Source organism: Apus apus, chromosome 7 (genome assembly GCF_020740795.1).
Source record: "Apus apus isolate bApuApu2 chromosome 7, bApuApu2.pri.cur, whole genome shotgun sequence".
Classification (NCBI taxonomy): Eukaryota; Metazoa; Chordata; class Aves; order Apodiformes; family Apodidae; genus Apus; species Apus apus.
The window spans coordinates 4177483-4189639 of record NC_067288.1 but is presented as its reverse complement, the minus strand read 5'-3'; the positions used below and the strand labels follow the sequence as shown (position 1 = coordinate 4189639).

Genomic DNA, 12157 nt, shown 5'->3' with positions numbered 1-12157 from the left:
AAAAAAAAAATCACATACAAGAGAACAAAGAGACACGCAGAATAAGAACAGAGCTTACATAATATGTGAAGACACTGATAATTGGAGAAAAACACATCCCGAGTAGTCAACAACCTGTCCTTGAGAAACAGGCCTGCAAGAGGGATGGAGGGGATCGAGGGAATTCTCCCAGAACTTACCTTGGTGTGAGAATGGCTACAGCCTTGAGCACCAGGTAGAAAACACTGGCTAACTGGACCTGCCTATTAACATACTATTAGCATATGAGCGTGCTATTAGCATGCTAAAATACCCACCCAGAGGCTAGGGGGACCCGTGCTAACAAGAAGCCCCCTGCCCTTTGAGTTTGTGGTGACATTTTTAAGCACTGTCGCTTGAAATGGAAGCAAAGAACGAGTTCACCCCTCATGGATACGAGTGAGGGAACATAATTAGACATCAAGTAAGTGTAAGGTAAAAGTGTATAGAAGTAGCCCCTGTGTTTGGGGAAGCTGAGCTTGCTGTGTGGAAAACCACCTGGCTCCCTTTTCTGTGCAGAACTGGAAATTAAAGCCAAAGTATCTTGGGTCTGTCTGTGGATGGGCTTGTTGCCACTGGGTGACAGAGCCTGTTCTGGGGACAACAGGGTGGTCACTGTGCCCACTCCCAATTGCCTCCTGGGATAAAGGGACTGGCTAGTGAGAAAATACTTTGATTTTCATGAAGCTCTTGAAACCTGCAGCTCCTGCCCACTTTGCCCGTTCTTTCTGGCTAGAAGCAAATCAAGTCAAGTGTCCCTTTGGCCAGGAAATGAGACAGATGGCAACCAAGAGTAGGACCCTCAGGGAGCTCTTGGCTTCTGTAGATCAACCACTCCAACTTTTTCCTTCCTGCTTTGCCACTATCCTCAGTTTTACAGCCTCTGCCACACCAGCTGAGAGGTTGGCCACCAGAAAAGAATGTGCTGAGTCTGCCAGGGAGAGAGGTGGACCCTGTCCCCTTCCAGCCACCACCTGCAGGGTGGTTCTGCAGGTGACAGAGGAAGCCACTGCCTTCCTGTGCTGCTGGAGAGCAGGTGGAATCCTGCCACTGCTACCTGTGCCCTGCCCACCTGCACCTCGTGCCTCCTCACCTCCCGGGGGCCGCCAGCAGTTCCGAGGCACACGATCCTCAGCCACTCGTGTGGTGAGACAGATCTTGTTCCACCAGCATCTCGAGCCCTAGGATTGCGGGATTTGGTGAACAACAGCTCCACATCAGTCAAATCCCTCCTTTCAGCCCTCTCTTTTCCAAACGAAGGCACCCCAGCCATTTAGTCCCTATTCCCTACAAGCACCATTTCAGTGGCCTTTCCCAATGCTCCATCTCACCCTTTGCAGCTGTTTCCTCTGGGGCTGTTAATGAAAAGGCTGCAAAGCTGAGCTCGAGGGGGGGGGCTGCAGTCCCTGCTCAGCTTCTTGTGCTGATGCCTTTCCCTGGAGCAGGTGTCCTGGGGAACAGGGAAGGAGTTGGACCAAGCCTGTCCCAGCACAGCAAGGCATCATTGTTTTGGAAAAGCATTGCCCAGATGAGGCCAGGAGCAGCAGCACACCCTTCTTCTGACCTCCCTCCTGTTGCAATCTCTGCACCACGCTGGAAGGGGAGCAGCAGGGGGGACTCCCCATCCCCTGCCCTTCAGGCTGATGCTAAAGACACCCCATTTCACAGCCCTCAGCTCCCCAGCCTCCCTGCACTGCCACAGCTTGACATTTCCAGAACCTGGGGTTTGCTGCCCGCACGTTTTTTTTCCTTGTTGTTGTTTGTTTGTTTGTTTGTTTTTCTGCTGGGATTTTTCACCTGCATAAAATCAGTTCTCAAAATAGCTCCCTTTTCACTGCCACTGAGTTTGTTTCAATTTGCAACGCCGGTTGCTCGGCACAGGAAGGTTTAGCACCAAGGGCTGCGTGACCTCAGAGCTCCCAGGAACAAAGCCAAAAATAACAAAGAGTTCTCATTTCCTGAAGGCTGCTCATCGGGAAAAAAAAAAAAAAAAAGCTGTCCCCCCTGTGGTGAGAAGGAGGGGAGGGAAACTACAGCTCCCAGCAGCCTTGTCCCTGGAAGGACATAGTTCGCTGGCACGGGGAGAGGGCAGGATTTGGGGACACGGGCGGTCCTGCCACCAGCAGAGCCGAAGGGCCTGCGGGAAGGGCAAGCGGCGGGGCCAGTGCTGGGCTCCTCCTGCCTTCTCTCTGCTTCACTTCGCTTCCCCGACCTGCTCCGGACCTGCCCGGGTAAGTGTCCGACTCCACAAGCCACTTTGTTCCCCCTCACTTCCTTCTTCTCCCGGAGCGGGAGCAGCAACAGGGAGGGGCGGGACGAGAGCCGGGCGGCAGAGAGCGGCACTTAAACAACCCCCCCCCCCACCTCCAGAGCTTGGATTGAGCAAGAAAACTCCCCTGTGGAGACGGGGGGGGGCAGGTGCCTCCTTGTGCTAGAGGAGCTGCCGCCAAGGCTGAGCTGGAGATTTTTTTTTTGCGCGGAAAATCCGCACCCCCCGCTCTCCGGCGGGGAAAGTTTCTCGGGAGTTTTCCGTGCCGCCTGCTTTTGTTTTTTTCTCGCGGGCAGGCGTTGTGCTCCTGAAAGCCGCCCACGTTTCTCCGGTTACAGTTAGCAAGCCCGTCTAGAACCTGTGCTTCCATCCCATCCCATCCCATCCCATCCCATCCCATCCCGCGGCACGTTGAGAGGAGAGGGATGTGTAGGAGAGTCAGGCTCCGGGTTCACCACATTCCCAGGACACTGCCCGGTTCCCTCGGGTGGGGAACAAGGTTTTGGGCAGGGTCAGGCTCTTGCAGGGGGGTCAGGCTGTGTCTCTGCCAGCTGCTTTAACTTTCCCAGCCTCCAGGCCTGGCCATCCTGGTGCATCCTGTCCATCCGGATGGGAAACCCGTGTCTCACCCCACTTGGGCTTTTCCCGAGACAACTGCAGTTTGTGTTTGCCTTTGGACTGCTTGTTTTCTGCCAGGAAGCAAAAATAGCTGATAGCTCTTGGCCTGAAGGTTGGCAGTTGGCATATCTCCACTTTCACACCACCTTGGCAGGCGTGGAGGGAGGAGTCCCCTTCTCCACCAGGAATCACTGCTCCAGTCTTTCTGCTTCTCAGGCTTACGGCCATTTAGTTGCAATTCCTGAGGCCAAGATGGGATGGTGCTTGTGAAGGGGCTCGGTCACTTGAACACTCAAACAACAAGGAGAAATATCTCCTTATGACTGAAGGAGAAAGTGAAACAAAACTGTGCAGAAGTCAGATCTCCAGGGGAGAAAGAAAATGGAAGAAAATCCAAGCATGGATCTGTCTGGAGGTAAGTGAATCCTATGCTTACTCCATCTACTAGGAAAATCCCTTTGAAAGAAGATTTCAGCAGTGACATGGGAAACCTAAGGCAAATAAAAAAAAAAAAATAATACAGGAATCTACTCTTTTCCAGGCCAAGAAAACCAAGTTGCTAGATTTTCTTACAAGGTGAAAGATTAACAAGTTACTTTCAGTTTTGGATTCCCATCTGCAACAGGTTTAGACTGTGTCTGGCATGGCAGCACAAAGAAGACTAAAGGTGGGGATCCAGACTGGGGGAGCTTTCCTCCCTGCATCCCAGTGCTTCCCTGTGGGAAGCAGCTTTGTAATGCTGGCTGTGGAGAGAGGAGCATCTCCTGTGGGCCAGCTGCCAAGTGGAAGTGCAGTCTGGTACAGCAGCTCCCGTTTGCAGGGTTACACAGGGCAGGGGGTAAAGAGCAATGCCCTCGGGTACCAGCCAAGGAGAAGGGGCTCTGCTTAACACAGGTGGCTCACGTGGACCCATGAGGAGACATTCAACTTTTATAACAAATTCACTTCCAATGAATAAGTGAGTCTCACGGGGCTGTGTCTGCCTGGTGGGCACGAGCCTGTTAGGCTCAGGTGCAAGATCCAAACTCTGCAGAGCCCAGAAACCACAGATGAGGAAATAATAAGCCAGTTTTCCACTACCTATGGATGGGAAGCCCCTGGAGAAGGGAGGGTAAGGAGTACTGTTTGTGCCCAACTTGAACAGCAGGATACAAGTTCCCTATATATCAGTTTCTGCCACGTGCTTAGATTTGATGGGTGCCTTGTTATGAGTACTACATGTGAGTATTTCAGTGATAACCATGATGCTGTTACCAGCTCAGATCTGTCCTTAGTATTCCTTTAATACTCAACAACAAAGAATATAAAAATCATACTCCAAAGGAGAGCATATCCTGACATGACAAGTGCAGCTTTTTCTCTATTTTCAAATTAGCAGGGACTTTCTTGACATTTTTATCAGTCTTTTTTCTAATCTTAGTACAATCATTTCTGTCATTGTAGTGCTTGATCATTCATAAAGCAATTTTTCACAGCTAATGCCTGAGATTTGAGCTGCACTGTTTGGTTTCCTAAGGTTCAGAATATGTTGCAAATGCTTATGTTCAGCCTCAGAATAAGTAATTATGAGGCTCACTGAGCTTGTGAACTCTGATCCCAACAGCTGGGCCAGCCCAAGGTGAGGTGGAGAGCACAGCAGAGCATCCTGCACCCCAAGAGCCCCCCCAAGAAACACTTGAGCACCAAGTGACAAGCAGGGGTCCTGAGACCCCCTGCAAACCAGAGGAGGACTCTTTGGTGTGTGAATCACCAGCAGCTGATGGAGGAGAGACAACACTGTCAGATTCAGCTGGCCCTACAGTAGAGGAGAGTGTTCCTCAGGAAACTGAAGTATCACTGGAAGAATCTGGGAAGACAAGAGATGCTGCCTCAGAAAGATCCCAGGAAGAGGATGACTTGGATGAAGGTAGGTCTCTTCCCATTGCTGTGTACAGCATTTCCAAAATGCTCATAACCTGGTTGTTGGTTCTTGTGCTGAAAGACACTAAGCATAGGCCTGCAAATTGTTTTCTCCATAGCCAGTTTGGCCTGCAGTAAGATGGACAGCAAAGGAGACAGTCCTGTCCACCAGGAATCACAGGAGAACCAGGAAATGAGCAGCCAGTGTGAAAGCTCCTATACAGCAGAGGAAGATGCTTCATCAAGAAGCAAGTCTCTCAGCTCCAGCAGTAAAATGACACATTCAGATGTGACTGCCTCAGAAGATGTCCCCAGGGGCCTGTTGGCAGAGAAGAGCACCAGTGCCCCTGTCCAAGATCAGGAGCCAGAGGAGCACGATGGGCAAGAAACACAGGAGAGTGGATCCCAAGGCGTGTTAAGAAGCAGACATGGGACCAAAGGTGAGCTGGTGGCTGCACACTGCTGCTCTGTCACTCTGCACATGCCTACAATTTGCATAAACATTTGAAAACAGGTGTGGTGAGCTCTCTGGTGCCCACTGTCAGTTTTCCAGAGTCAAGCAGGAAAGAAGGTATAAGAAATCAACTGGCTTCTCCCTTTCTCTCTCCTTTGGCTACTGCCCTGCTTTGAAAGGCACGCAACCACGCTGCACTCTGCATTGTTTTTCTCTTTCCTCTGCCCCTAAAAAAGCAGAGAGCACCAAGACTCCAAGCAGCATTAACCTGAAGCAGTATGCACTTCTAACCCTTTCCCTCAGCTGGAAGCTCCTGGCAGCTCTGTTGCTTTTCTCATTAATGCCCAATTTACCTGTTCCCTCAACAGCGAGTGGCACATTTCTTTCTATTTCTGTAGGGCAAGCAACTCCAAAGGCAGAGGATCAGACATTGCAAAGTGCCACCACCCAAAACACAGACCAGAAGAAAGCCAAAGTGTCCCTGAAAGGTGAGGAAAAGAAGCTTCCCTTGTGCATTACTCATCGGCCAGAAGGCACTGGTCCTCCAGGAACAAGTAATAAAGCACATTTAATTCTTTTTCTTCTCTCTCAGGACCTTTCACAGCCTTTTCTGAGGGAAAAAAAACATTCCCTTAAAAACAGGCTCAGCTGAAGCTGGTAGTAGCAGGTTTCCCTCCAGCTCTCCAGCCTCAGAAGCAGGCACATCATGTTCAGCATTCCAGGAGCACCCTGGCATGTCCTGGAGGATCTGAGACTGCTGAGCTGATAGTTCCCCACTTCGTGGTCCCCCTCTGTGTCAGGGGGCCCAAGCAAGAACTGTGATGCTGATCTGCACCACAGATTTTTTCCTGGTAGAAAGAGACCCTGCTTTGCCACAGAGAGGGACACAAGCAGTTGTGTCTGGGCCTTGCTGTCCTCCTTTTCTGCACAGGAGCACGGTAGCCTTTGTTCACCCAGCATAGCTAGGAGAAAAGCAGTGAACAGGACACCTTAGGTGGCTCAGACATCCGTGGAGGCAGGTGCTCCAAACGGCCACAAACTTTGAATGAAACAGAGGGTGGGGAGAGAAGCAAGCTTGTGGTCCAGCTGCAGTTTCCTCAGGAAATTTTGTGCTGTGACAGCAAAGCTTGTAGCCCTGCCTCCATCTCTGGAGCTGTAGTCCTCCCCGGCTGCTGTGTGGGAGCGTGGGTCTCACAACATGGGTCAAGCAGCCCCTTCACCATCCCTGGGCCCCCAGAGATGGTGCCAACCTGAACTACTCTCCTGGGGTAGTGGGGAAGGTCTGGGTGGGGAAAAAGAGCCCTTGTAGCTACTGTCTAGCATATCACTGCAGGTCACTTGGCACTGACTTCTGTTCCCCATCTTGGGTCTCTCCCTTGTTGGGCAGGGTTTATTGCCACGGCCTTCATATTTCTCATCTTCTTCGTCTTCCACGTCATTACCCTGACCTCCAAGTCCCAGCAAGTCCCCAAGAACCTGGCAGTGGAGGCCTTTCTGTCCCAGTTCAACCAACTGCAGGGCAGGTTTCCAGGCCAGAGTCCCCAGCTGTGGCTTCGAGGGCGCAAGCTCCTGCAGAAGCACCTCAATGCCTCCCACCACACCCAGCCAGCCATCATCATCTTCACAGCCGCCCGCGGGGGCGAGCGGACCTTGCGATGCCTTAGCAACCAGGTGGCTGGTGCCTACGCAGCCGCCCTGCAGGCCAGCACGGTCCAGATTGATGGGGGGAGTAAATCCAGCCTCCAGAGTGACCAGGCCAAGGAGGAGGTGGATGAAGAGCTTAGCTCAGCTTTCCAGGCCGGGCGCCGTGCTGCAGTGATCCACCGCTTTGAGCTGCTGCCGGCAGAAGCCACCCTCATCTTCTACAAGTACTGCGACCACGAAAGTGCTGCTTTCAAGGATGTGGCCCTGCTGCTGACTGTGCTGCTGGAGGAGGAGATGCTGGAGGCTCACATCAGCCCTTATCAGGCAGAAGAGAAGGTCCGTGACTTCCTCCAGGCCAAGCTCACCAGCACCAAGACCCCCAGCTCCTACAACCACATGGATCCTGACAAGCTGAGTGGGCTGTGGAGCCGCATCTCCCACCTGGTCCTACCGATCCACCCAGTACAGACCTCTGAGAAGGGGGACTGCTAAAGTTCACACCAAATCCTAGGGACAAAGGCTGCCAGAGAGGCCCAGGAAGGGTCAGAAAGATGGTCCTGGCTGACTCCGGTGCAGGTGGAGGCACAACTAGTGCTATTTCTCTTCAGTTTGTTTCCCGTACCTTCCTGGTACAAGTAGATCCAGACCACTTGACCAGCTGAGTCCTGGAGAAGACAGGTCAGATGCTTCTTTCTGGCAGATGGGAAGAATGGATATTTTAGACTGCTAATTGCACAGGAGAACGTGTGGGGAGGCAGGAGGGAAGAGTGGACTTTGCAGGTAGCATTTCTATCAGGAAATACACAAAGAACATACACAACTAGTATGCCAGAAAGTTCCTTCAGTTCTGCAGCTCTTTCATTGCTCCCTGCCCCTCAGTTTGCTGATGTTGTGTGCATCAGTCTCACCATGTACTTTAGAAGGTTTCTCTCTCTGCAGAGCACTCCTGGAACACGGGAGGGTCAAATTCCCCAAAGCCTAAAGTCATGCTTCAAAAAGAAAGCCAGTTTGCTAGTCAAGGGTTTGACCAGCCAGTCCTGAAGGAGCCCCATTTGCACAGACTGATTGACACCCAGCAAAGACTGAACCCGAAATATAAGATGTTCAAACAAACCTGCAACTCAGAAATCCCTAAACATCAATTACAGGAAATCTCAGGTTGTCAGCACTTAAAACGCTGCACTAAACTGGGAATCCCATGTGCCAGGGAACAAGCTCTAAAGACAGAGAGCAATGAAACAGAAACCACCTCGCTGTCAGTGTGAATCCTCCAGGGATTCCACAGGTGAAAGAATTAGTAATGCAGTTTAACTTTATGCTACCTCCTAAAAAAAAATTAAAAAAGGTCCACTTTTGATCCATTTGCCACCACGAGGCCATGACCATCTCTTTGGGCTGACCAGCTTTGGTCATACCCCAGAGCTTGCTCTTCACCCAGATCTCTGGCAGGACACCGTCTGCCTGCCTCTCCCCTGCTAATTTTATTGATGAATGTAGATGTTAACTTTGATATTTATTTCAAACCATGTAGGGCAGCACACCAGGTGTCTGCCCTCCAAAGGTACCTTTACCTTCCTGCTAGGCAGCTGCTGCTCTGGCACATGCTAAAGCAGCCAGGAGCTGGGATTAGCTGGTAAAGATGAAGTCTCTGGCATTAACACAAAAAATCCTCAAGGAAGCAGGCTGGTTTTTTAATGTGCCTCCTCTTCTTCACCCCAGGAAGAGAAATCCAAGTCCTGGGAACACTCTGGTGCCCCTTCATGCTGCATTTCTGCAGGCACTCTGGGGCAGAGCAGCCAACTCAGGGAACACCTGAGGATTAAGGTGCATTTCTGTTAAGCCAACAGTCAGCCCCAGGTGCCAGCCCCTCATGCCTGCAGTGCTGCCTGCCCAGAAGGAGCAGACCACAGCTCCTTCCCACACAGGCAGCACAGACTGGGGCCTTGCAGAGCCAGGCTCTTGTGTCCAAACAAGACACAAATGAAGAACACTATGGTGTTTTCACAAGCAGGGCATTTGAGTGCTCCTTAACAGCAACTGGACCCTGGCCTTGGCCGGGTGTCCCACCAAGCGTGCCTTGCTGATCTGCACCACCCACGGCTCAGCTGGGTGCACCCTGAACCCACAGCCTGCCTCTCCTTTCCTCCCACTGTGTGCCTTGTCCTGTCTCGGGAGACTTGTGGCCATTAACTTGGAGGAGGGAACAAAAACGAAGGAAAAGGAGGGGGATACCTGCTCAAATTCTAACAAAAAAAAAAGGACTTTTTGTTTGTCTGGGGACATGCAAGCAAGACCACCGGGGTTTTAACCCCTGCAAGGCAGCCCGGGGCATGATTTTGTACAAGATCTGGGTTGCTTCCTTCCCTCCCTCCTTTTCACTGGGATACACTACTTTGGGAAGACAAAACACTGTTTCTGCTCTGCACGGTTCAGGATGGATGTTGATGTAAGAACCGGCAAAGCCTCAATCACGTTACGTCAATATCCTGAGGGAAATCTGTATGTTCACATTATCTCACTCACAGTTTTTATGTCCCTGTGTTTGTCCTGCACAGCCAAGGAGTGCAAGGGCAACCTGGCCCTGCTTGGGCACAGCGCTGTAAGCCTCATCCACCCCTGAGATCTTTTTCTGACCTTTCAAGAGACAAAATATCTGCTTGCTTCTGAAACAAAACTCCTATTTAAAAATAAACAATGAGATTGTGAAAGAAATCAGCAAAGCCTTCAAAATGAGGCTGGAGTCTTACCTTATGTTTGTTGTGTGGGGTTTTTTTTTTTTCCTAGCTATTTTCAGCTCATTAAGCATATCAACATAAAGGACAAAGTTTTATTTAGGTCAGGGCTGTAGTTGTGCAAACAAAGTGAGTATTTGCTTTTTCCAGGAAAACTCCAAACAACCTTTTTCTCAATTGTTTGGGTAAACAGTCAAAGCTTTTTCAACTAAGGCAAAAGTAAAAACAAACCTCCAAACAGCTGCTGAATTCCACCCAGACTGAAACATACCAATACTTACTTGCATAATACTTAATGATAATAATTAAACTGAAATCCACTGACAACTGAAGTATTTTAGAAATACAGAAAGCAAACATTTCTCATTTCAACACCCTCGATCGGATCAGTTCCACCCAATGTCACACGACCTCAGCACACAGACATTTTTATGTTTGTGGTGAATTGTTTTGACCAGCTCTGGCCTAAAAAGAGGGCTAAAAAAAAAAAAAAAAAAAGAGAAAAAAAGAGGATTTACTCTGTTATTCTGGATTTTCTTCAGCCTCTGTCCAGGCCCTGGCAACCTAAATACTCATAACATTGCCATATTTTTGAAAACATGTTTATGGATCGATTGGCAGTAATAAACATCCCTCTATTGCTGTCTGATGTGAGAGGACAAGATTTGGTCCTAGCCCAAAGATTCAGATGAAAATCCAGTGCCACCAGGTGCAGCGATCGCTGTATGCCAAAAACCAGGCTGCTTTTTTTGATTCTTGCACAGGAACTCAAAAGCAAATCCAAAGGGAACAGCTGAAACAGCCCTGAGAGTGCCCGAAGACGCACCAGTGGTTTTCCCCTAGATCATGTGCTCACCATGATCTGTGGGGGTAAACAGCAAGGACAAAGTAGGACACAGCCCAGCTCTGCACTGTCACAAGTAAATTATTCCTCCCAGGCTCCCTTCAACTGTCCTCCCACCCTTGGTTCATTATCTCTGTGGGAGCTTCTCTTCTGCACACACACTCATCACCCAAGCACGGCAAGGACAAGGGTTTGGCTGGAGCTTATCAACTGCTCACTGCTACCTCAGTGCTAAAAACCAAATTCCCTCTCAATTCTTCATCTACAATAAATAAAAAAACCTTATCCCCTTATCCTATTTGGCCTGTTGAGCAATGCAGTCCTCTCTCCAACTACCCACTCTCTGCAGCAGCAGTTCTGCAGATTTGCTGCCACAGGGTACTCAACAACTCTGAAAATTACTTTAGAAGTTACAGAGCAGCTCAGCTGAGGGGCAAAACCAGTCCCTTGGGTGCCACTTTGAGGCCTACAAAACCTCCATTGTAAGAGAGATCTGCAGATATTGGGAGCTTAAGACTTTTTTTTAATTCCCCCACACACACACACACTTCACCTCTCCAGGGGACGCAGCCATGTGACAAATTGTGCAAAGGAGCTTGGCCTCAGCCTGTGGGATGCAGATCCAAGAGCCTGCAATGGAAAGGCTACAAACAGCCAGTCCCTTCATCCCAGGAGGCAATTGGGAGTGGGCAGAGCGACCACCCTGTTGTCCCCAGAGCAGGCTCTGTCACCCAGTGGCAACAAGCCCATCCACAGACAGACCCAAGATACTTTGGCTTTAATTTCCAGTTCTGCACAGAAAAGGGAGCCAGGTGGTTTTCCACACAGCAAGCTCAGCTTCCCCAAACACAGGGGCTACTTCTATACACTTTTACTGTACACTTACTTGATGTCTAATTATGTTCTCTCACTCGTATCCATGAGGGGTGAACTCGTTCTTTGCTTCCATTTCAAGCGACAGTGCTTAAAAATGTCACCACAAACTCAAAGGGCAGGGGGCTTCTTGTTAGCACGGGTCCCCCTAGCCTCTGGGTGGGTATTTTAGCATGCTAATAGCACGCTCATATGCTAATAGTATGTTAATAGGCAGGTCCAATTAGCCAGTGTTTTCTACCTGGTGCTCAAGGCTGTAGCCATTCTCACACCAAGGTAAGTTCTGGGAGAATTCCCTCCATCCCCTCCATCCCTCTTGCAGGCCTGTTTCTCAAGGACAGGTTGTTGACTACTCGGGATGTGTTTTTCTCCAATTATCAGTGTCTTAACATATTATGTAAGCTCTGTTCTTATTCTGCGTGTCTCTTTGTTCTCTCAACTGATTCCCCCCCCCAGTTTTTTAGTTATTTCATCTAATAAGCGACATCCCGGGGAGGGGGGCAAAGCCACCAGCAGCCATCCCGCTGGCCTCCCCCCCGCTGTGCAGGTTTCCCCAGGCTCGGGAGCAGCTCTGCGGGTCCCTCACGATGGCACTCGAGAGCCGAGGATCAGCTCAGAAGCGGAGGGGAGAGAGCAGCGTGGTTTCCCAGGAGGGGAGGAAACAGCCTCCCCTGACGGCGCATCCTTCGAGGTCTGTGCCATCCTCTGCCCCCCCGGCAGCCCAGGGACCACACAGACACTTCTGGGAAGCAGTTTCAGGTCACTGGGATCTCTTCCCACAAGCACAGCTTGAGCTGAAGGAAGTT

General features: G+C 50.4%; 1 protein-coding gene across 3 annotated transcripts; it reads left to right on the top strand.

Moving 5' to 3' along the window:
- Positions 1-2029: 2029 nt before the first annotated feature.
- Positions 2030-9653, top strand: TOR1AIP2 (torsin 1A interacting protein 2). Of its 3 annotated transcripts, none has more exons than XM_051625476.1 (6): positions 2030-2249; positions 3122-3320; positions 4509-4811; positions 4924-5244; positions 5657-5746; positions 6646-9653. In XM_051625476.1, exons 2-6 carry the CDS (start codon positions 3287-3289, stop codon positions 7392-7394), a joined length of 1497 nt encoding a protein of 498 aa, XP_051481436.1. In that variant the 5' UTR covers positions 2030-2249; positions 3122-3286; the 3' UTR covers positions 7395-9653. The 3 variants fall into 3 exon arrangements, with proteins under 3 accessions (XP_051481436.1, XP_051481434.1, XP_051481435.1); XM_051625474.1 differs by having other exon boundaries at positions 5657-5812; XM_051625475.1 differs by having other exon boundaries at positions 3091-3320; positions 5657-5812.
- The last annotated feature ends 2504 nt before the right edge of the window (positions 9654-12157 follow it).